We start from the raw sequence: 26,425 nt of genomic DNA on the forward strand, positions 1-26,425 counted from the left end.
ATTTTTTTAGTGAAAGTCTGGTATTCTCCTATATTTATTTCACTGATCATATAGATGCTCATGAAAACTCAGATTAAAGTTGAGGATTACTGTATCAAAAACAGAGAAGACTAAAGAAAAAGTGATTTTTAAAGCAAAATCTATTATTAACTGAACCTAAACCCAGTGTGTCCATCCACTGTCATTGATCCAACTCCATGAGTTTTACTGGTGAACCAGTGTTGTAGAAGATGACGGTGTTTCCACGTTCACCATGGAGCCTCTGAACGTCTAAATGGGTCATATCTGATGACCATGAAAAGACAAATAACTGTATTTTACAATAATTATTTACATGTATTGATAAGATTAGTGGATCAACAGGTATTAAACAGTTTAGATCAGTGGATGGTTTTGTTTTTTGAGGGTTAACAGACCAAATACAGGGTTCTGGATGTCTTGAATTACGCAAAAAAAAAATCTTGAATTAAGCAAAAAAATCTTGAATTAAGCAAAAAAAAAAATCTGCCAATGGAACAAGTGAAAATTATCTTGGTAAGACTTCCTGAAATCAGATTTTCAAGATCTATTGTCTAAAAATAAGTTCTTATAACTCACTGAAAGTTACTCTTGAGGTGATTATGTCAAATTTTAAGTGTGATGAGATATTTTGACTAGAAATGAGAAAAATACACTTGATAAGATTTTGATTTTTTTCCAGTGCAAAGCCCACATTTCTAGTCAAAAGGACAAAACACTACTTTCACCTTTATGTTTTAGGGTTGGATGTCAGTGTTCTTTTGGATAACTCACACTCTGATGTTTCCAGAAGGTAGTGGATGGATGTAAACAGCTCACTCAGAGTACTGTCTTTATCAGAATAAGAGTGTTTCGTGCATGTAAACGCAGCCCGAATGAACCACAGGAACCAACCTTCAAATCTAAACTCCCTCCAACATTTACTTACTGCAACACAGAAGCGGGTAAACACATATTGTGCACGGGCGCGTTCACTCTGAGCCGAGCGCACCGGCGCCGCTACACATTTCACATAAAGTGCAAACTGACGAGGTTTTCCCGTCACGGCGTCAGACCAGCTGACACTCATGGAAAACCAGCAGCGAGACAGAAGGCGGAGACTACAGACGAGCCACACCCCCTCCTTAATGGCTCTCAATCACCACGGGCTCGTATCCGCCTGCAGACACCCTGAAAAAAAAAAAAAAAAAACACAGATGGAGGACACATGATGTTATAGAAGATGGAAAATCATAAGAACATCTGTAGAGGCAGGTGTTTGAGAAGAACTTTAAGTGTTTCTATGTAGTATTAATATTCCACACTGTCACCAGTAGGAGTCAGTCTGGTACCAGAACACACTTAAGACCACCATTGAATCAACCCTTTGTAACCACAGGCTGTATCAGCCACTGCATAAAGTTTAATGCACATTGTTTACACACATCTGTATTATGGTATCATCAAGTTTTCTTCTTCAAACTGAAACTCATAGATGCTCATTTTAACAGTTTGTCAAAATAACACTGTCTTATAATCTTCACGTGCTGCATCAGCTGATAGTTTACATTATAGCTCTGTTAGCTTAGCTCTGTTTTTAGACTGAAAACAGCCACAGTAAAATCACCTCTGTTTTCTGTTTGGTTTGTGTCATCAGTAGCTGAACTAAAGATCCGTTTGAATCCAACAAACAAGGTCAGAACTGTCAGTTTGGTCTGAACCATGGATCAACAAACGGCAACTTAGCAAATATACTGGCAAATTGCTGACACTAAAGGGGTTTTGTGTAATATACTGTAAATACAGACTTTACCGAGCATACAGACTGAGCATTAAATGTGCATTAAATGCGCTTAATGAATGTGCTTAATGAATTACTTTCTACAGCTAATATGTATCCTTTGTATATCTAGTCATAAATATCTATAAAAATGTATAAATTTGTTACCAAGAGCTTGAGTGAACTATTGAAACTGTATACCTGTCTTTTCTTTCCCTACATAACCAAAATCCCTAATTCCCTACATAACCATTCCATTCTTCAAAACTCTTGCCATAAGTCATAGTTATATTTAAAAAATAAAAAATGCATCCATGGTTTATCAAAATAGACACTTTAAAGAACATCTCAGCAAATTTTCAGTTAGGAAACACTTGCAACCGCACTTTTAAAACGTTTAGGAAAAAAAGGAAAATTTAGATGTTAATTTTTGTTCCCTATATAACCATGCAGTTTTTCAAATTTTTATGGCAAAAGATGGCACTATATCTTTTGTTTCTTTTTATGAGCTTCAAGTACTAGTTAATACCTTTAAAATGATGTATTATTCATTTCTCTATCTTAAATACTTTTTGAATTACAGTAGAAAATGTAGTCGGGCACTCCCTACATAACCGTGTGACTTGATCCATATATATATTCCAAACTCTCATCAGCAGGGGTCAGCCTGGTACCAGAACACAACAATCAATAAACGGCAACTTAGCAAAGATATTCACATCCCATAATTACTTCATACTTTCATAAACCTCATAATCACACTCACCTATGTAGAAGAAACGCTGACATTTCAGCATCAAATTCCATTCTTTACATTTACAGCTGAGTCCAGAGTGGTAGAAACACTTTTTTATTAAAACTAGTAACCACCACAAATATGCACCAACTCAACTCAGTGTACTATTCATAGTATTAAATTAACAAAATTTTCACCTGTTTTAAACAAATTTCTGCTTTGTGTAGAGTTCATAGACATATATTTTTTAGGTCTTTAACAGGTGAAGACAACATGGAAACAGCTAATTTTTTTTTTAGTTAAATATCTAAAGGAGGATCTTTCCCCCAATGTGGGGCTCAAACCCACAACCCTGAGATTAAGACTCTCATACTCTACTGACTGAGCTAACCAGGCTGACATACATGCCAAAGGAGTGGTGAAAACATTTTCTGTTTTTATTAACGATTAATAACTTGTCTTTCTTACCATCATAAATATCCACCAATTCAAGCGAATCTATCATTCACAGTATTAATGAAAAAACGGAATCTTTACATATTTTTGACAAATTTCAGCTTTGTGTAGAGTTGAAGACATGATGCTTGTATGATCTTTGATGTAGTTGTTTTTCTAATTGATACAATCGGGTTCTGCTTTAAGGTGCTTTAAAGGAACATTGTTGTATAGTTTTAATACATTTTAAATTGTTGATGGTGTTTTACATGTAGGTTTTTAGTGTTTTATGTATGATTTTAGAGTTTTAACATGTGTTTTATGTGCATTTCTTAGTCTGGATGAAGAGGAGTTTAGTCTTCTGGTTAAATAAAGATTTACTGGTGAAGACAACAACACAGTTCATTACTGACTTCCATTGTTTATAGGCAGATCACTCGCCCAATGTGGGGCTCGAACCTATGACCCCAAAATTAAGAGACTCATGCTCTACCACCTGAGCTACGCAGGCTGATTTTAAGACAAAAATAATTTAAATTTTCATCTTCAAAATCAGCTCCTTGAGCTAGATCAGACTGATTTTCAGACTTTATATTCAACATTTTTACATCAGTATCAGTGCTTTTTAATCTGAAGAGACAAAAAAAGTTACAGCGAAGAGTCTGACCTGTTTCCGAGCCTGATGCCGCTGAGTGCTGTGGTTCCATCTCTGCTGACGAACAGACGTAGGTTACTGTCTGCAAAACAAAAATAAACAGAGAGTGATGAAGTAACTGAAACACAAAAAACTGAACATGCACTGAGTGTGGCCAAACATAAGAGTACGAGCACAAGTATGGGTTAAATTAGTCAGAGTAACTCATAAATGTGAGCGATGTAAGTATTATTACATGAGTTTTTATTTTTTCCTGATACCTTTTTTACTTTTACTCCCTACAACAGAAGTATCTGTACTTCAAAATCATCTCAACTCAAAATCAACTCATTTTCAAGGGGAATTATTCATTATCTTATTTTGCATCATTGTACAGCTTTCCAACATTCAGATGATTTCACCTTAAATAGATGGATAATACTAACATGTAGAAAAGACCATCTTTGTTAATTTAGTGGTGAATATCACACAACAAACACTACACAAAACAGACAATAAGTGGAGATTGTAATGCAGTAAAACTGTTGTAATGTTCTGAGATCTGCTGCTGTTTTTGAAAACTGATGAAATGAGATGATATCCAATATTTTCAGTCTGTTTCTAATTTGTTTAATGCTAATGATAACACTTTTAGACCCATTTCAGAGCCTGGACTTTGTCACCTTAAATGTATTAAAGTTCAGTATTTCTACTTTCACCACATATTTTTCTCACACAAGTATCTGTATGTTTATTACTTGTTCTATAAATTATGTGAAGTCTTTTACCCCTTCTGCCTGCAACTACACATTTTATTTTGCTTTAGCGATGTTTGCACATTAACTAAACTGTGTAGAGCATGGACCAACAACACAACCTGAATATACACAAATGACATTCAGTGTTTGTGAACCGTGGTTGCAAACATTTACAAATACATGAAGAGACCTCCGAGCATTTCTATCTGTTCTGATTTTACGTTTACCTGCAGAAACGATACATACTCTTAATGCTAACACATTCAAGCAAACAGACCTTCAGTGTTATTGATATCCTCAAAGTTCTGGCTTTGGACAATTTTCTCCACAATGTCGTCAGCGTCGATCCGAGTGTCGTTCACCCATGAGGGGTGACTCTCCACAGAGTCCTGCTTCCTCCTGAAAAACAATGAAACCATAATGAAGAGGTGAGTTCTTTATTTAACCCTTTAAGGACTACTAGCATAACAGGCCGCCTAGATTTCTTTATGTTGTTTTTGAAATAAAAGCGTCAGAAAAGCAGCCTCTAAAAAGGCTATTACCAAAAAATGACACAGATTAGAACCACCTACAACAAACGACTGGATACAAATTGTGAATGGAATATTTGAGATAGAAATTCTAACCCATAGATTCAGGACTCAAGAAGAGTAGTGTCATGATAAATGGGAGAAATGGACAATTTTCATTTTAATGTCACATTACTAAAACCAGTTGTTAGTCACAAAGGTTTTTCATGGTCCATGTATCTATCCCAAATGTCCCTTATGTTTGTTTTGTATTGTACAGAAATCAAACAATAAAATAAAGTAACAAAAAAAAAAGTGTCAGAAAATGTCTTTTTTGCCAATTCTTCACCTTTTTTCAGGAAGTACTTAACTTTCAATATCTGGCCATTTATCATTATTATTTTATGTAGAAACAAAACAAAACAAAACAAAAAAAAACATAAAACAGTGTGTTATAGAAAGAAAAAAATGGACTTGAATGTTTATCATATTTATGAAAAACTGTAAATGTTCATAACAAAACTTTGTGATTATAGAAATAAACTTTCAACTATTTTACACGTGCTCAAACATTTTTGTTTGTCTAGATCATTCTCTGTCCATGTTCCAGCTTCTTATGTTTATCCTGTGTGATAGTCTCTGTTCACTTTCTGTCTAGTTATAGACACAGCCCCTCATTTCACTGACAAAAACATCCATCATCTGCTTCTTTTACAGACACTGTATCTCTTTCTGCCCTTGCTAGTTCTCTGCATATAGATTTGCACACACATATATACACACATATATAATACAGAGAAAAACGGTGAAAAAAGGTTGAAAATCACAGCAAAACACACTCCAAAACCTCTCTAAAATGCTGCTAAAAGTAATAAAAACCTTCCATCTCTCTCTCACCGACTGCACTCTGCTGCTCTCTGCTGCACCCATTTCCACCCCTCCCACTCAGCAATAGAAAGAACCCAATCTCTGCTTTCAGAAGCCTTTTGAATTTTGTCAATAGCGTAAATGGTTCAGGAATTACAGTAATTTGAATGACAGCGTATGACACACACACACACACACACACACAGTAGATGTCTGAGGTTTGTGTGTACCTGGGAGGCCTGTTGGGTAAGACAGGCCGTGGGGGTCGAGGGGGTCTTTCCGGACGTCCCGCGTCCTTGTCGCCCTCTGTGGGTGTGTCAGCGATGAAGCCGACGCCTCCCGAGGTGCTGCTTCCTGTCGACGTGTTCCTGCGATGCGTGAGGTCAGACAGACTGGAGGAGCAGGAGTGCTCAGTGCTGTAGCCTGAAGGACGACGGAAACACAGGAAGACGGACGTGAGCACAGCACTGAGGATGCTTTCCTATAGCGAGGTGAAGCCCCGCCCCTTCCGCTTGTGTCCCATGAGACTTTATGTCACAAAGAAACTGTATTAGTCAGTGGTGAGCGACAAGTAATTTATTGGTCTTGTTTGAAATGATGCAGTCATTTACACACATGATGTTTATCAGTTTTACAGATAAATGTGCAAGTGTCTGCAGGTTTGATGAAGCTGAATTTCAGACCATTTAAGACATATTTTTGGTCAAATTTCATTCCTTCCATTCATAAATATCAGTCCAACAGGCCTCATAGTTATTGTGTTGAACCAGTCTGACCCTTGTTTACATCCACTAACGTTCCATTTGCATTTGTCCATGAATAATGTTTGCTCTACTGACGCTGAAGCTGTTGAAACTCATATCTGAATAATTAAAAATTTAAGTCCATAAAGTACATTAAGATAAGTGACATCTGTAGAGATCTGTCCTTTAAAACCATCAGTCATTATTAGCTAATTTCATTTATTCTATTTCTAAATCAGTGGTCATGTTTTTTTTTTTCCTTTGTGTTTTGTTTTATTTTCTTTTTTCTCTTAATAGTGGGTAAGAAGGGATCATGGTTAATTATGGTTCATCCATAGAAGCCGTTCTGGTTTAGATTAAAACTGTTGTTATTCTCAATATACACTGTGTAAGACAACTTCCTATTACCTTTCAACTAGAATACCGGGAAACATTATACATGTCAGATATTGCTCTGTGTGTATGAAAAATGCAATAAAAAGATTTATAAAAAAACGATTTGTATTAGGTCAGAAATCAAAAGTTGTTCATTTTTGTCAGGTCCGGCATCGAAATGTGGTTCAATGAAACTCAAAATAAAGACAGCAGAATTTTAAGGGGAGCCTCATATACATTATGAAGTTTCCCTTGGTGAAGCAAATTTGTTCAGCACAAAAACACAGCCAGACTACCATTCTGCTGTCATGATGCTGAACAAGACAAGATAAAATAAAAAAAAAAAAGTTGTTCATTTTAAGATTTTGAAATTCCGACCCAGCCACTAAAATCACCACATAGTAAACAATGGAATATTACTACACTAACACCCTTCTCCGAAGTGAGTAAAAAAATGCACATTGACACATTTTAGCATTTAACATTTGACCTAGCATAAAAAAAAAGAATATTAACCAACGTTGCTGTTGATCATTGACATGCCAGGATGAAAAAGGTTTTTTGCGTCAAAATATGGTTTGTTTACATTACAAATATGGTATTTAAAGGGTTAAATATATGACAGTTGTCAAATATTTGGTATTTTTGTTGGTGGCTCAAGTTGATGAAATACAAAAAAAAATGATTTTAAAAGTTAAAAACATATTGTACGAGTATATTTAAACTTTGTACTTAAATTTTTATACTTTTAAGAACATTTATTTCTACCTGCCTTTCTTTTGCACTGGTGTGTTGCATATTGCTGCTGTGAACTGTTAAATTTCCCCATGGTGGTATCAATAAAGTCTTATCTTTTCTCATCTTATCAAAAACATTTTGGATCTGAACCTGAGTAACTTCCTCTTCATCTACTTTTTGATGCTGTTGGTAAAATCCTTAGTGTAAAAACATGAAGTTTGGTTGGGTATATTACACTGAGCAGTCATATTAACCTTGTGGCGTCACCACAATGTGCAAACAGAACGTCAGTGCTGCAGGTTTAGTGTCAGGGTGCTGGTTTTGAGACATTGTGCAATAAAACGTCTTTATTAGGACATGAAATGAAATAGCTGATGAGTCTGTTGTGTGCAGATCTATTAGTAAAGATATGAAGACATGACTAAAATGGGTGTAACTTCATGTCTGTTGCATCACACACAATAACAGCAGTGTTGACAGTGTTTCTTTTCACTCTCGTCTTAGTGCTGGGGTTTTCCAGCTCTTACTGGTGCTGCTGATGGGAACACACAGTAGAGACTTCATGTATTTCCCAGTGCTCCCAGATGCCTCTCATCCATTGAGCTGAATATTGTTTGTTTTGGCCTCAGCTGTAGAACTATTACTGATTCCATTTGGATGTGTTTACTTTTTAAAAAGCCTCAGGGTAAAACGTGCACTCTTGATGAGGTTTATCTTTTATGCTAAAGTGCTCTCAGATTCTCAGAACTTGGTACTGTTTCTGTTTTGGATCTGCTGGCTCTTTTCTCTCAATGCTGGGTTTAATTATTGTAAAGAAAACACTCAGATGTAGTTGATATGACGCTGCATCAGGATACCAGACCTCCAAAACCTCCCACTGGTCAGTATCTGTTGTTTCTAGCCCACTTTTGTTGTTTTTAAATTTCATTTTTTCTTTATAGATCTTTTGTACTCTTTACATCTAACATCAAATTTTCTTTCTTGATTTTCTGATGAAGCTGAGAAAATAAAAGACTTTTATTTATTTACTTTCTAATTAGAGCTCGTCAGTCTCTTTTGCATTTTTGGCATACGTCCTTTTTTAAACCTTCATTTGATTGACACCATTATTGCATGTACCTTCTTGTACAGCTCTCACTATAAACCTTCATCTTGTTTATTAATTCTTGTTTGTACAGTTGAACCCAACGTCCCACCTGAGATTTTACTGTGCTGACTGGCGTAGCTGGAGTTTCGGGAGTGACCAGACTGGAAAACCTCTGCTGGACCAGACTGGTTCTGGTTTGTTTCTGATTCATCCAGGAGACCTGCAGAAAACCAGGGAGAAGAAAAGAAAATATCACTGTTTATCCTCTTTGAGTAAGAGCAGACATGAGGGATCTGTTGCGTTTCACAGCTGTTTCTACATCACAGAGGTGGGTCATTTAGGATATGCACTGAATATGACAGTTGGCAGGTTTTCAGGATTTTCTAGCTGCTCTTACTTTAATTAAAGCATCCAGAGTCTGGGAGCTGTTACATTTCATTGACATCTCCTTCACATGGATAATGTGTTTTGGACAGATTCCTAACTCTGTGCTGTGATGAAGAACCTCAGCTCTTCAGTTGTTTTCCAAGTTGGAGCAAAAAATGCTCTGTTTTTATCTTAATTCAATCTCTTCAAGTCTAAAACACTTCAGATAGTTTTCCATGAAAGGGATGCATCTTTCCTAAAATAAAGAGATGTTTGAGAGCTTCTTCCATAGAGTTCTGGTTCAGGTTATGAATCACATAGGCTTAGGAACACTGAAAAACACTACTTCTGACTATTTTGGACATTTTTAACCCTTTAAGACCATTACATACCATTATCATAACAGGCCACCTGCAATAGAAGTGTCAGAAAATGTCTTTTTTGCCAATACTTTTGCATATTTTTTCAGAAAGAACTTAACTTTCAATATCTGGCCATTAATTAATATCACTATTAAATGTAATAAATACTTAAACAGTATGTTATAGTAAAAAAAGAAAAAAAAAAAGGGACTTGAATGTTTATCATATTTTTAATGAAAAACAAATGTAAATGTTCATAACAAAACTTTATGAGATTATAGAAATAAACTTTCAACTATTTTACATGTGCTCAAATATTTTTGTTTGTCTAGATCATTCTACATCCATGTTCTTATTTTTAGTTCTTTCTAGTCATTTTGATCCTGTGTGATAGTCTCTGTTCACTGTCTGTCTAGTTGTCGACAGAGCCCCTCATTTCACTGACAAAAACATCCATCATCTGCTTCTTTTACAGACACTGGATCTCCTTCTGCCCTGGCTAGCTCACTGCATATAGATTTACCTATATACATATATAAATTACACACATTTCTATAATATTTACAGCTGAAATACAACTATCACTAAACTATAGAAACCTAAAAAGTACAGATAAAAACAGTGGAAAAAATGCAAAAAAAAAAAAAAAAACCTAAACAAAACAGCAAAACGAGCCAAAAATACAGCAAGACACACTAGTAGAACCCTCCAAAACAGCACTATCACTATTATATACAATTATTTACAAGAATTCATCGCAAGAACACCACTAAACTTCACTAAAATGCTAAAAGTAATAAAAAATCTTCCATCTCTCTCCCACCGACTCCGCCCACTTCCACCCCTCCCCCTCAGCCAATGCAGACCTCTACCCTAATGTGTTACACAACAATGGAAATCTCTGAATTTTGTCAGTAGTGCAAACAGTTCAGGAGTTTCAGTAATTTGAATGACGGTGGATGTAAAATTGTGGCGCCGGAGACACGATCGTCTTAAAAGGGCAAAACAGGAGGAGCTTTTGTAACGTGGCGCTGTAGCAGAAACCCCTCCTCTGAACATTCATGAGTACCTGAGCTGATGATGGAGGGCCGAGGTTTGGCGGATCGGCCCAGAGAAACCCCCCCGGCTGGTCCAGGCCCCGGTTCGGCCGTGCCCTCCCCCTTACAGTCCAGCTGCAGGGTGTGCTCTTGTCCAGGGATGGAGATGGACTTTGCAGTGCTGGGAGGCCTGTAGGAAAATAACACTTATCAGTATGGAACAGATTAAATGAGCAGTTGTGCTTAGTTTGGCACGCTCAGATAAGATTAACCGTATCGACTGAAGGGAAACTGAGTCACTGGATCAACGGCGAAGCAGGGACACAAAGGGACCGTGTTTGAGGGTCAGGTTAAAGGTTAAAGGCTGAGATATGAGGCCAAAAAAATGCAGGACAAAATGTTTTATCACTACAGGCTGCAGAACATCTCAAACAAGTTGGCTTGTTTTGACGTAACCCTTGGAGCAAACAACACCCTTACACCGTTTCCCCTAAATGAACTATTACCATTCACCCACTATTTCAGCTTTTTATTTATCAATTCCCTATTGATTTCAATATTTAGAATAGAAGAGAAAGGTGGAAATACTCACGTTTTGAAACACGGATCTCCAGACAGAAGGGTCATCCCGATGATCACCTTCAAGACACAGAAACAAACAAAAATGTCATTTATATATTTATTTAAGCAGGAAAAAAATCCAAAATAGGCAGCAGCAAATACAACACAGTTGCACATAGATTACAGAGTTAAATCACAAATAACAGACACATGTAACACTAAATAATGAGTAATAATAAGATTTACAAACAGATTAAGAAAAACATCCAAAGAAAACAAAAAGCATTTACTGATCTAAACTGTTTAATACCTGTTGATCCACTAATCCGATCAATACATGTAAATAATTGGTGTAAAATACAGTTATTCATCTTTTCATGGTCATCAGATATGACCCGTTTGGACGTTCAGAGGCTCCGTAGTTACCGTGGAAACACATTGATTCACCAGTAAAACCCATAAAGTTGGCTCAATAACAGCAGATGGACACACTTGTTTTTACGTTCATCTATTGATATCTATGCTGAAAAAGTCACTTTTTCTTCAGTTTTCTCTGTTCTGATCCAATAACTTTTGAATTTACTCTGAGCTTTAATGAACATCTACATGATCAGTGAATTGAATATATGAAAATACATGATTTACACTGAAAAAATGCAAAATACTGTGGATCATATTGTAATAAATGGTGCTTAAGAAAGGTTAGAGAGGTTAATTCATTTGAGAGCTGCTACAAAAGTAGCACTGGGTCTTTATGTGTTAAGGACTAACTGGATTTATCTATACTATTGATTTCTATAAGTTTATTTAGATTTTATATTAATGCCATTAGTTTTTTTCTGTCTCTTTTCTCCTTTGATTTTGTCTGGTTTCTTTTCTTTTTTCCATCTATGCCAAAACATCAATTACCTTCTGAAAATACTTAAAACATGTTCCACTCTGACTTTTTTTTTGCTTGTATGTGCAGCACAATCCTCATGGAATCTGATCTTTTCCTTCTGATTTGGTGCCTCTTCCATATATGGTCTTAAAACATACAGATCAGATTTTTTTTTCTCTCCAACTTCAGCAGAACAGAGCAGAAACAAATCATTACTCTATTCTCATAATGGTAATCAGTTTTTTAGAGTGATGTGTTCTTTTGGACATGTTCATTTCACACTGGAATCACTGGAAAAACAATATGAAGGGCAGAACCTTAAAGGAGTGATATTTTGCTTTTTTTAAATGGAATTATGCATTTTCCAACATTTCCCTGTGGTCTACATAAACTGTATATGCTCTGCTTGGGTCTGAATTTTAGATTTAGTTCAGATAAATATGACCCCTTTAAATCCGATCTAATTCAGACCTGAGTACTCGCTTATGATCTCCTCATTCTACTCCAAGGATTGTCAAACTCATTTTAGGTCAGGTTCCACATTCAGCCCAATTGGATCTCCAGTGGGACAGACCAGTAAAATAATACAGAATAGCATACAAATAGTGACAACTCCAAACTTTTCTCATTGTATTAATGCAAAAAATTAACATTAAATTATGAAAATACTTACAGGTTGTTTATATCCGTGCAGGTTATTCACATTTTATTTGTAAAGGATAGTTTGTTAATGTAAATATTTTCATAATTTAATGTTATTTTTTGCACTAAAACAGAGAGACATTTGGAGTTGTGATTATTTATAGCTTATTATGCCATTATTTTACTTGGGATCACACTGGTTTGTTTGTGGAACCTGAACTAAAACCAGTTCAACACACAGTTCAGACAGGGAATCCTCTGGACATCACCCAAAAACCACTGTCAATACTGCTCAGTACATTTCACGGCTCGTTTCAAAACACGGCATTTCTTGTAATTTTATTTAACTTTCCTCTAAGCTGACAAAATGAGTGTGTCTTTTTCCACAGTTATGAAAGGATGGCATGTTCCTTCCTTTTCCTGTTTCCTTTCCTGTTCACCTGACTCCACATACTGTGAATCCAAGACCCTCATCTGACCCCCCTACGACATAATCTCCACTCTGTCCAATTAAACTTCAGTTCAGCTTCAGCTTAACAGTTTGAGCAACAACATAAGTAGTAAATTCCCAGCAGACTTAATAATGTGGGTGCTTCAATGAAACTGGGTTCATTTTGGTATCTGGTAGTTTGCCAGCTTTTTAGACCCAATAATAAAAGGTAAATGTAGACATATTTCCCTCCAGGATGTACCTAATGATGACCTCAGATAAATGCAAAAAAATTACACTCTTGCTCTGAGCCATCCAAAAAATTTATGAATTTTTAATCAAATATTGGGGCCAAAAATAGGACCAAAATTGGGACATGAAAAGCTACCTAGGTGTCAGTGCATTAGATCTGAAAAACACTGCTGTAAATGGTCTTATATAGACTATAAATAAAGACAGTGTTAAATTTGATGATCCTAGTGGTTTTTCTAATTCAGTCATGTGGGTTTTTCATGAATCTCAGTCTCATTCGAGGTTTCGTGTGTAACCCATTGAGTCCACTTGTGTTACATACAGAACCTGCCCTAAACCATGAATGGTTTTGAAACAGCGGTCATTTTTGTGAAACACTCGGCCTTGCATAATTAGTTCAATTCCCAAAATGTACCTGTGAGAGAATAAAGAGATGTTCAAAAATACTGTAGCATATAATTTTCGTGTCCTTTTGACAGTGTTGCATACAGATTTTTGTATTGAATACAATGTAAAATAATATAAAATGTGTTTTATCTAAAAAATAGTTTCTCTTTTATCTCAGTAGTATTCATTTTTTAAAATAGAGCCAAAGTGTTTCCAAACTTGCTTCATAACATTAGTCTACATCTGGTTTGAATTTTTAGCCCCTTTGTCCTGTTTTTAGTACCAGTTTCATAGAAGCACCCGTGTACAAGTTACACACAACTACGCAACACAGAGTCTTACACAGGGATGAGGTGACAAAACTACCCAGGTCTTTGGTTTTAAAGCCCCAGAGAAACAATTTTCACTAAATAAACCAAGAACCCTCAAGACACATGGAGATCTAGCCACCTTCAGAGATAGTCTAAGGTACATATGCCCACCTTTTCAACGTTTGTTTTTTATTTTCAGTCCTGTGCCATAATAGATGCATTGGTGCATCTTGTACATTTCAAGTAAAATGTTTATGGAGATGGAAAAACAACTTTTATGCTCACTTGAGACCAAATTATTCATCAGTCTCATAATCATCCCCATCAAAAAGCAAAACAACATACTCATTAGAGCCATGTCGAATCACTGTCTGATTATGTAACGCAGCTTATTTTTTTCCATCCAAAAGTCAATTCGTCTGGCATTCTTCCTTTTTTTAAAACTTTGCTTCAACTGTGCTCTATATGTCTGAAAATGTCCCGCAAAGCCCTCACAGGTAAATGCATTTGGCGTGTTTCATGTGGAGTTCAGTAATAAGACACTCTGCCACTTTTTTCGACAAAAACTAAAAAAAAAACAAAAAACAAGCATTTAAAGGAGCTAAAGCTTGAGTTTTTACTTTGATGAATTGATATTTGTATCATTTTTGTTCACTGAAGACTTAAGAGCACAATAGAAGTTAACATTTTGCAATACAAGACATGTAATTTAGCATCTTTTTAAAAACATTTTTAATTTTATGTACACAACGTGACAACAACAAAAAGTCCTGTGCTATACTATTTAGCCTCAGCCTTTAGCTTTGATTACAGCCTGAATTCACTGTCATTATTTTGATAAACACATACAACGTCACAACATTTATTTCAGTCATTTCATGGACAAATAAAAAGAACCACATGACAGTGGAACACAGTCCAATCTTTATTCTCTCTACAAACTGATGGTTGTTTCAGAAATGAGAAGCTCCTCGTTGAATCAGTCAAAGGGTTCAAAAACTGAAACATATTAACCCTTTAGGCACCAGAGATTTTTTTTTTAATCAATTTTGATATCAGTATTTCAAAAAGCTGTAGCTTGGCAGTGTTTAGAGATAAAGTCACACTGTAAATGAGAAAAATATTGTGTATGAGCCAAAGTTTATGATGGGAGTAAATGTACTCATCTAATTTGCATATTGTGACATCACAGGGTGGCAGCCACATTGGATTGGAAAACTGAACTTTGAACATGTTTACATGGAAGTTTTCTTTATGTTGTTTTTTTTCATAATATCCTTAAAACATTAGAAAGAAGTAAAATGCAGTAAGTTTTCGAAGCTCTTTAGCCAAGCAGCAGAGTAGTCAAATCTGTCCTTATCTATCAAAACTAAAACTAAATAAACTTTACTTACTTACTAAACCAGCTCGGGACCACGCATTTATCCCATAAGGACCAAGTGTTACTTTATTGGCAGTTCCCTAATTATTTTTTCACTTTAACCTTCCTTAAGTGATTTATCACCATTTATTGAGTTATTATCTTCTGTATTTTGTGTTCTTTCAGTGAAAATCAGGTATTTTCCTATATTTAATTTACTAATCATAAGGATGTCCATAAAAGTTCAGAGTAAAGTTGCAGGTTTTTATATCAGAAACAAAGAAAACTGAAGAAAAAGTGACTTTTTCAGCAAATCTATCATAAACTGAACATAAACCAAGTGTCTACATCCACTGTCATTTATTAAACTCCATGGGTTTTACTGGTGAATCAATGTTGTAGAAGATGTCGGTGTTTCCACGGTAACTGCAAAACCTCTGAACGTCCAAATGGATCATATCTGATGACCATGAAAAGATGACAAAATGCATTTTACGCCAATTATTTACATGCTTTGATAGGATAAGGGGATCAACAGGTATCAAACAGTTTACATCAGTAGTGGTTTTGGTAGACGGTGGATGTTTGGGTCTTTATGGGTTAAACTGGATTTTCTTCTTCACTTTGAATAGAAACGTGCCCTGAAATGGTGTTAGGACTGAAAAGGCCCATGTCCACCATCTATTGGTAACTATTGGTAACTATCTACTGTATTGGTATTGGTCTAGCGGTAACAAGATTTGGCAACTATCAGGGGCTATGGTCTGTTTCAGTCAGTTATGTTGCTTGTCGCAATATTGCAGCTTTGGCGCTTATAGGGTTACTCACTGCAGTAATTATCCAATGGAATGATCTGAACTATTTGCAGAGTGAAATCCAGGTGGAGGCTTTTTTTGGAAAGAAGAAATATCCTCCTGAGACTCAGGAAAGTACAACTTTGGGCTTTTTTACATTAAATATTTGCTTTTATTGGAATCAGCACAATGCAACAGTTTTTTCAGATGCATTTTTATGGAATGTCTTTTGCAGTGGACAGCACTTTTTTTTGTAAGTAAAGCTGTGAAACTCTTGTCCGCCACAGAGGACAAAAATACATTGCTAGGTCTCAGGAGGATACTGTAAAAGGTTAATATAAAGCTTTCTGAAGTTCATTTGAGACTATTTAAGTTTTGACCTCCACGCAGGTGTTGGGTGCTTCCTTCACGTACATTTAGGTCGAACCTCGACACCATTTGACATTCTACCTTCATAAACAGCTAATAATCCCAGCCCTCTAAACCCACATCCTTGCCTTCAGTATGGAGTTGTCCTGCCGTGTGTTCTTGGTGTCGTAACCCTCCAGCAGACAGCAGCGCACCGTGGAGCCAGAACCGGCGAACTCGGCCATGTTGAGGTCTGTGAAGCCCAGCTGAGGGTGAAGAAGACGAGACAGAATAACTAGAGACTCACCAACACACGGCTTCATTGCTCTTTATTTTCAGCATATGTTTAGCGACGAACACCCGTCATTTAGAGGGCCGAACTCATTTACATCACCCACGTCACCAGCCTTTGAAATGTGCTGTATGACAGGGTGCAGAAACCACATGTCAGTCGCTCAAACCTGTACTTTTAAAGTGGCTCTGATGCAGAAAAAACAGGAGATGACTGCAGGTGTGTGCTGCAGTCGAGACGCCTGTTAGCTCTAAAGTTATAACATGTGAAGGCTGTCTGTCACAAAATAAACTGAATGTAAATCTACTGATTATACAAGCATCTGTATTCATTTTTGAAGGAATTAATATTGTGCAGGAACTATTAAACTGAACAAAGAGCAGGGAAAAATTAAGAAACAATTAGATAAGAATAGATTGGCTACCAGTGAGCAATAAAAAGAGACTTAGACAGTAGGTTTCACCATGCCAAAGCCACTAAATACAATAAAACAATGCAACAGGCAATGTCAGGTACCAGCGAGAAATAAATTCAGGAAGTCCTGTTTAAGAAACATTTGTCAATTTTAAGACCTCTTAGACCAAAGCGAGGCACAGAGGATTAGACTATTTTTCACCGAGGCCCATGTGAGACTCTATTTTTAATACATTTTACCGTCTATGTAAAGACAGATATCCATTAACCTGCATGTATCTGTTAGCCATTTTTGACCACCAGGACCCAGCAGGTCCAAGCAGACCAGACACTATCTGATCACCATCTCATTCCAAATTTGGGAAAACATTTGTTACAGACATCACTTTTGATCCAGGGCATATGTGGGATGTCATCCTCCACAGCTGGGTCAGTACAGTGCAGGTTTCTCTTTAACCTCCGTCCATCGGGCAGGAGGTAGAGAAGCATAAAAAGCTGGACAAATAAGCTAAAACACTGTTTTATCCTTGGGCAATCAGTCTGCTAAATGCCAAAGGGAGGCCCATGGGTCAGTCTATACCAGTGGTTTCCACCATTTTTTGGCTCGTGACCCCATGCTAACGTCACAAATTTCTGGCGACCCCAGACATTCAAAACGGAGACATTTTTTTGGGCTAAAATTAATTTGTTTTTGATCATGTAATAGTTTGCTATACCATGTTGCAAATCAAAACTAATTTTAGAGGACATTTAGGCTATATAATGGATATTATTGTAGACGGAGGCAGTAAATCCAGGTGTAGATTACTGCACAAAATGAGAATTTTATTTTCCTTAGTCAGGATATGTACAGTCAGTCCAGCTTGGATTACAAGGCTGACAATTAATACTGAACAAACAAGAACTCAAACTATGAATTATGAAGGAGCCGCAGCATCTGAAACCAACCACAATGGACATTTGACAGATAAACAGAACCACAGTGCTTCATTTTCAGAGTCACAGTTTGTCATGCCTTTTATTGGATTGTGACTGTGGATTTTAATGAATGTTTTAGCGACTCCCTGATTTTATTGGATGTTCGTTTTTACTGGATGTTTGGTTTTACTGGGTGTTCGTTTTTATTGGATGTTTGATTTTATTGGATGCTTTGATTTCATTGGATATTTGATCTTAATGGATGTTTTGATTTTACTGGATGTCTTATTTATTGCTATTTGTCCTTTTATTTTGGGGCACTGAAGATGGAAAGCTCTTCCCAGTTTCGTTGTATAGCCATTGTACAATGACTATTCTATTCTATTCTATTCTATTCTATTCTATTATCATGTAATTCAATGCATTTTAAGTTCTCTGTTGGAAGAAAAGTAAATATTTCAGATGCACAGTGGTCAGAGCTGCAGGCTTCGACATAGACACATCTTTTTATGCAGCATTTTTTTTGTAGATACTGCAAGATGCTTCATCATGGGCACATATTCCACTACTTCTGTACAGATACTTTCATTGTAAACCCATGCCAAAGAACTAGCCCAACAACCCAGAGAACTTCAATCTCCATTTCCAGATCAGTAGCGGGCGGTGCCAGACCTGTCTACAACACTGGCGGAATGCAAACAATGTGTGGACATAGGTCTAAATATTTGACACTTGAGTATGATCATCAGCCTGATTTAGTATGCCTGCACTGTCTCTGACCTAAACTTATGGAACAATAGACGTATAAATCCACCTTTAAAGTTGCTGTACATTTCAATTTGTTGGGCAGATTTCTTCAAACACCAGATCACTCTCGTAAGGACACAGTTCACACATTCATCTCCAAATAAACCACAGCATCTGGAAACCGCCTTTGTCTACGCTGCTGCCGAGATGTTATTTTAAATTAACTCGGCAGCTTTGTCAAGCGAAAGGAGCCCATTCTTCATTCTCCTGATTTCCCTTTCTTCAGGAGCTTCTGTTTTCATAGGTGTGTATTTAAGGAAGCCAACCTCTAAGGAGGGAAGCAGGTTAAATTTAGACAAAGGAAACCTAAACGGAGTACGGGCAAAAACAGAGGAAACGGTTCCTGTCAGGCAACGGCCACAACGGATCAACAAAATTTTATCTTCACGAGGGCTTCGACCTTGTAGTCTCTTCACAAGAGGTGACTCATGTTGGTGTTAGCATCGGAGAGGTGTTGGCAGGATGTTTTGCAGATTCTGGGTAAATGTCAACCTAAGGGTGGACAGTTTTTTGATTTATATTCACGCCTGCCTGGTCGAATGCTCGTCAAAAGTGAGTTGAGAAATGCTAATATTTACATGAGATGGCGTTAAGGTTTACAGGTCCAGCTTAGACTCATCTGTAACTGCTTCTGTGTTTATGAGACGACCGAGAGGGAGACGGACAGCAGCTCTTACCTTCGTATAAGCTTTTCCTCCTTTAAGTTCCTGTGGGAAAAACAGGAAGAGAGTTATGAACCCAGGGATCCAACTTTATACTACAGAGGCTTTCAATTACAGGCTGAACTGAAATTACAGGCCGGGACCACACTCACAGTTCCCAAACGTGGAATATTTAGCATCAGGTCTGCACTGAAATATCTTGGATAAGTGAGACTGTCTCCAAACCTCTGCAGACATCTTAGGTTAATGCAGCCTAGACACAGTTGTGGGAATGTACGTAAGCATTTGTTTGGCTCTATTAAAAGGCCCATTCATGCTCGCTTTACATATGGAAATAGGTTCGTCCATTTCAAAAGTCATCAAGTGTCACTGCCTTTACACTTCTGTGCATCCATTGCATTGTAATGAGCTTTTGTCAATCAATCCACCAGAGGGCGTCGCTCTGAATTAACATACTGGCCGAATACCACGAAGAAGAGTAGAAGTTTTTTGAGAAGATGACGACGAATAAGAAGAAAGTCACCAGGATGCTTGCTCTTAATCCAAGTAAAAAATTCCAGACTTTTTCAAAACTGTTATTTTTTTCCCAAAGACCTTGACTTTATGTACTTTTATACTTACGTGCCTACTTTTTTGGTTGAGACTGTACCTGTTGCGTGTAGTAGAAACATTAATTTCTTGACAGGAACGTTTTCAAAACATATGAAAATCACAGAAGTACATGGATGTCACACAGATAAGTTTCACTAGAATCATTCTGGTTTTTTTATGTGCTTTACTCATGCACTTCTTATCTTACAACATTATGAGGCTTTGAACATACTCTCAAATTCGACTATGAGAGAAACTGTTTTCCATACTTTATGAAGACTTTCACATAAAATTTCAGACTTTTTAAGACTTTCACGACCTGTGCAAGCACCCTGTCACCAATAACAAACATAGCGACAGTGGAGGTATTACAAATGTTGATACTAATCTTGAAATTGAGAACAGTAGTTGTCGTAAATATGTCGGTAGTATGTCACTAACTCAGTCTCTTTGAAAAGTTCCACAATTTCTGGAAATTATTCTCTTCAAATCTCAACACTGCCCCCCCATGGTTCCTTGTGGTACTCCCCCATGTTCTTTGGATTCACATCCACAAGCTCCCAGATGATGGACAGAAATACAGACGTAATGAACACAGAGGACCAACAGAACGCTCTGTGTACGTATGCATCTTTAACACAGAGCATGAATAAAGAATAAATTAAAAGTACCAACTTCTGATTTTCTGTTTGATCTGATTTTAACTTTTCTATCCCAGTCGTACCTTCCTGACAGAAACGCGGCAGAATGAAGGGTCCAGGACTCCAGTGTGAGGGTTAGCGCTCATTTTAGAGATGAAGGTAAACCTCTTCCTCCAGCGGACACAGTTCTCTTGAACTTCCTCTCTGCAAGAACAACAAAGAGGGAAAGAAATATATAAAGCTCAGGAATGAACAGGCTGATATTAACTGTTAAAGCAGAAACATGTAAAAAACAATTCAACAAAAAAACACTGGGTTTGCCCAACACCACAATTCTGCATACATTGTCATTCAAATTACCGTAAAAGTGTTTTTTCAGTGAATTCTTGTCAATATTTGTATATAATAATGATAATGCTGTTTTGCAGTGTTCTACGAGTGAGTTTTACTGTGTTTTTGTTGTTTTTCTTTTGCCTTTTTTCCACTGTTTTAATCTGTATTTTTCCAGTTTATGTAGTTAATTGATAGTGGTACTTTAGCTGTAAACATTATAGACATATATGTATATTTATATATATGTAGATATATAGGACACACGGGCTAAAACTGCCTAGAAAAACTAAAAATAAGAAGCTGTAACATGGACACAGAATGATCAAGACAAACAAAAATGTTTGAGCACATGGAAAATATTTAAAAAGGTTATTTCTTTAATCTCATAAAGTTTTTTTTATGCACATTTACAGTTATAAAATACTGTTTTACGCATTTATTACATACAATAATGATAATTAATGGCCAGGTCTCAAATGTTAAGTTCTTCCTGAAAAAAGGTGCAAATGCGTGGTCAGAAAGGACATTTTCTGACACTTTTATTGCAAAAACAACATAAAGAAATCTAGGATGTTCTGTTACAATGGGAGTCCATATAGGGATAACTTCTTTCCTGATGTATGAGGTCAAATAAAAGGGTTTGAAAGACTGTTTTTGTTCATTACATATTCCATCTTCAGAACAAGACATTTTTTCCAGTTGTGTCACCACTGTCTCAAAGCCTCGTGGTCAGTCTGTCCACTGAGGATCGAATCTATCATACAACATGGGAAGAATGTTGTGCTCTACAAAAATGTCGTGAGCAACTTTTTCCAAAACTGACTATTACAGGGGTGATTCCCATGACTTCTGATCCTGATTCCAGCTCTTTATGTACATTAGACATATTCTGGATTGGAAACAGTCCCATGTTTACAATCTGCAAGAGGCCATCTTTCATGAGCCTCTTGAATCCAGATGCATTTAAGACCTGGGATGACATTTGAGCCTTTAACACCAGACACATTAAATTAGACATTGTCATTTTCTCAACTCTTCACGATTAAATAAAATGTGATTTGCTGAAATACACATAATGAAGTGAGATCCATATCTGTATCTAAGCGAACAACAATGTACTTCATTGGTCGAAAAGTGACAACACAATATACACTTGCTTAAAAAATTCTAAGACCACCCCTTGTTTTCTTCAATTTCTTGTTAATTTTAATGTCTGGTCCAACTAAAGGTACATTTGTTTGGACAAATATAATGATAATAGCAAAAATACTATAGCTCATAGTAGTTTAGTTTCAGAGCTGATATCTATCCATTTTCCATGTTTTCTTGATAATAACCAAAATCACTTCAGTTCTACCATCAATATCTATGGCACTGTACTGACAAACAAGTGCTTTTAGGCATTCCATGTTTTCTTTTCTGTCTATTTTAATCACATGATACACACAGGAGTTAGTACTTGATTGCATAATCATTGTTTCTGATGACTTTTGATGGTCTAATAATTTTTTCTGTGACTGTAAACCACCTTCCCAATGCATCAGCTCTAAAGGGAGAAATTTGCAAATGGTTGCATGTGTCACATCTGATCTCAATGTGATATTTCACATTTTCATGTTTTTTACACAATCTGTTTTTGTATTTGTGTGGTATGTATTGAGAAAGAGTTCATTAATTAAGTGAGTGAGTGAGTTAATTCCAAACTAATCCCAAACTAACTGGTTTAATTCAACAGCCTGTTGCCAATGTAAGATTATTATTCTTTTTTTTCTGGCACTTTGTAGAAGACATTAGTTAGTGATGAAAACAACCATTTTCACAATACGACAACAACTAAAACTGGAATTAATGGGATATTTCACTTCTTTTTCACATTTTTAGTCATATACATGTACATATTCTATAAATGGGAATTACTTAAAGCAACTAAAAATACATTTTCATATCACAAAGTTGGGCATTTGAGAGGTCAAAACCACTGAGTTTCACTGAATCTACAACATTTCGATATTTAAATATCAATAGATTTAATGTTCGTGTAATTTTTTTGCCAACCGATTAACATAGATTTTATATTTATGGTATTGTGCTCATTATACATCATCAGTTTCCCAGAAATTACAAAGGTTTCTCTGGGAATATTCACTACCACACCCTGTCTGTTAAGGACGAATGCTTACATCTTTACACATCTAGCACTTAGAGGTCACAATTTACTTAATGATTTTTTTTTTAATCTGTTTTTGGTCTGCATCAACTCTTGAGAAAACATTTTCTAGATGAGGGGTGTCTAACTCATTTTAGTTCAGGGGCCACATTCAGCCCAATATGACCTGAAATGGGCCGAACCAGTAAAATAATAACAGTGGAAAATGTAAAATTACATTATAATAATGTCAACATCTACAAAGTTTCATTGAAAATGTAAATAACATGAACAGCCTGAAATGTCTTAAGAAATATGAGTGTAATTTTAACAATATTATGCTTCTGTTTATCATCTACACATGTGAATTACAACTTACAGTGGATCTACAAATACACACAACATTTAGTAAAAGGCAGAATACTGGTCAAATTGCACTGACTTCTCTTAAGACATTTCACTTTCAGTTCAGATTATTCACATTTTTTGTGAAAGGATTGTTTCTAAATCTACACATTTTCATGTAATTTTACTTTTTTATACTAAAACAACTACAAAAAATTGGAACTGTCATTATTTATAGGTTATTATGATAGTATTTTACTGGTCTGATCCACTTTAGATCACATTGGTGTGTATGTGGAACCTGAACTAAAATGATTTTGACATCACTGATTGTTAATATATTCAGTATAATTTTTTGCATTTCACAAATTCATCCCATGGGCCGGATTGGATCCTGTGGTGAGCCGTATGTTTGACACCTGTGTTCTAGATGTTTAACATTGTTGATGATTTGGTATCAAACTGTTTTTTGCTGCTGGAGAGGTTGTGCACAGTGGCTTTCTACAGTGTTTCCTTAATTTCAGAAGTCACTACGTATTGTTTTCCCTATACACCCTTACATATCTCTATACACTGACGATTGTAATGCATATTGTACTCTTCCTAAGAAATACAGTAACTCCATATGGCACAAATGCCGCATTACCTCAACCATACAGAATGTTGGCATTTTGGTCAAAGGTCTTAAAAAATTAAAGGAAAAGCGACACTTAAACTAGTTTGTCATTCAGTCTTTTCCGCTGCCGCTTTAGTGACATTAAAACCTGAGAAGGAAACTGCACAATGGTCTTCAGGCATCTGAGAAAACAGTTTGTGTGGTTAGAAATGCCAGTGGAAAACGCCTAAGTGTCCATACATCCTGATCCTGACAAAGTGGTGGGAGAACAGCAGTTGGTGTAGCAACAGGCAGCGTCACTGATCTGTTTGTTCCTGAAAACAAACGCTCGTGTCACATGTAGTCGGACGCTTTTCTAAGAAATGTCACTGAAACTCTGCACGAAGATGAATCTGTTTTTGTATTTGTGTGGTATGTATTGAGAAAGAGCACATACCACGCGCTAATTCCAAGCTAATTGGTTTAATTCAACAGCCTGTTGCCAATGTAAGATCAAATTTTTTTTAAATTATCTGGCATTTTGTAGATAACAGATTAGTCAGTGATCAAAATTACAATTTTCACTTACTGACAACAACTAAAACTGGAATAAAGAGTAGAAATATAGTCATATCTGTAAACTGAGGGTATTGTAAAACAGACTATAACAAATGTTTACTTTTACTGCCATCAATTAAATAATTTACTGTTTGTAATGTATGTATCCTTATATGCTGGATATAATTCTTATCTGTATCACAGAGTTAATGTTTTGTACATTGTAGTAGAATTTAGTATTTTATCTCTGTAGTTTTTGTACATTGACAATATTTCTCAGTATTTTGTGTCATATTTTATATTATTATTATTATTTATATTATATTTTTACAGTCTTTTTCACACTTTAAGTGAGATAGAGCTGCTAAACAGATTTCCATTGTGCCTGTAACAATGACAGTAAAGATCTATTCTATTCTATTCTATTCTTAACCTCTTGAGACCCATCAAAGTAATTTTGTCCTTTGTAAAGGACAAGAGTTTCACAGCTTAAAATAAAAAAAAAACATTAAAATAAAATAAAATGCTGTCTACTGCAAAGGACCTTCTGTAGAAAAAATTTTTTAAAAATGTATCTTAAAAAACTGTTGCATTATACTGTTTCCAATCCCTATTATTTAATGTAAAAAAAACCCTAAAACTTCTACTCTCCTGGGTCTCAGGAGGTTAAGAGACATATTTTTCACATAAAAATCTATATTTTGTGGTACATAATCCTTATTATATGGCATAATAAAAAGGGAAATGTCCCAGAAATCAAAGTCTAAATGTTTCTTAAAATGCTATGTACCAATTACAGGTCAACTACTCCCAAGTCTTTAACAGTATTTCAGTGAGAGCCTAGTTAGAGTACAACCATCATCTTGTCAGAGTTAAATACCGTCCTGCTTAGAAGAACCATAATTTGTTGAAATGTGCCGTCAGTCTTTCTGCAAACAGCTCATTTACTGGACTCGGTCTGGGGAGTTGGGGGAGCGGTGGACCTTTTCAACAGCGTTAAACTGCATGACGCCTTTGTAATTACACATCAGATATAACATTAACTGAGAGTGCAGGAGTCGAACTAATGAGCAGTGATGGACACTTTCACTGCAGCTGCTCAAAAAAAAAAAAAAAAAAAAAAAAATCAACTCTTTTATCAGCCATGAACAGGTCATTACCACACCTAATCCATTAAAGGGGTCATATTTATGTAAACCCACTTTAATTTTGGTTCATTTATTTGTGTATTTGGACCCAAAAAGTTAAAAAAGTTTGAATTTGAACCCTCCAGGTGCTGCAAACCTATCTTTATATTAATTTGGGCACAAATCGAGTGGATTTCTACAACCCGTTTTAATTCCTGCTTAATCTGTTACATCTATAACTAGTTACGTCACGACATTTGCACATATAAGGTCCAGACTTCCGACAAATATTTCTGAGTACGACATAATTGTTTGTCAGCAGCAGCGGTTGTAGTCCATACTGAAAGTATGTCCAAATTTCGAGCCAATTACCTAAAATGTTCAGTTGTTGGTTGAACTGGACAGAGCAGCACAGCCAACAACCTGGAGGGGGCGGGGCCTGAAGTGGCTCATGTGCATTTAAAGGGCCAGCGCTCCAAACCACCTTTCTGGTGTCATTACTCAGAAATAGGGTTGAAGATGGACCTGTGGAGTTGAATTAATGAAGAATTCAGACCCAAGCGGAGCCTTCACAGTTTATGTAGACCACAGGGAAATGTTGGAAAAT

General features: G+C 36.2%; 1 protein-coding gene across 1 annotated transcript in view; it reads right to left on the bottom strand.

Annotated features, from left to right (window-relative positions):
* Window positions 1–757: 757 nt before the first annotated feature.
* LOC115426450 (protein FAM102A-like) overlaps window positions 758–26,425 on the bottom strand; it is a 46,576-nt gene continuing 20,908 nt past the window's right edge. Inside the window, exons 3-12 of the mRNA XM_030144580.1 lie at window positions 20,798–20,918; window positions 19,498–19,527; window positions 16,539–16,655; window positions 11,017–11,063; window positions 10,457–10,614; window positions 8,769–8,879; window positions 5,947–6,139; window positions 4,618–4,739; window positions 3,616–3,685; window positions 758–1,188 (exon numbers count right to left, since the gene is read on the bottom strand). Coding sequence (XP_030000440.1) covers window positions 1,143–1,188; window positions 3,616–3,685; window positions 4,618–4,739; window positions 5,947–6,139; window positions 8,769–8,879; window positions 10,457–10,614; window positions 11,017–11,063; window positions 16,539–16,655; window positions 19,498–19,527; window positions 20,798–20,918 — 1,015 coding nt within the window. The 3' untranslated portion in view covers window positions 758–1,142. The remainder of the gene's footprint in view (window positions 1,189–3,615; window positions 3,686–4,617; window positions 4,740–5,946; window positions 6,140–8,768; window positions 8,880–10,456; window positions 10,615–11,016; window positions 11,064–16,538; window positions 16,656–19,497; window positions 19,528–20,797; window positions 20,919–26,425) is intronic.

This window comes from Sphaeramia orbicularis, chromosome 9 (genome assembly GCF_902148855.1).
Source record: "Sphaeramia orbicularis chromosome 9, fSphaOr1.1, whole genome shotgun sequence".
Taxonomy (NCBI): domain Eukaryota; kingdom Metazoa; phylum Chordata; class Actinopteri; order Kurtiformes; family Apogonidae; genus Sphaeramia; species Sphaeramia orbicularis.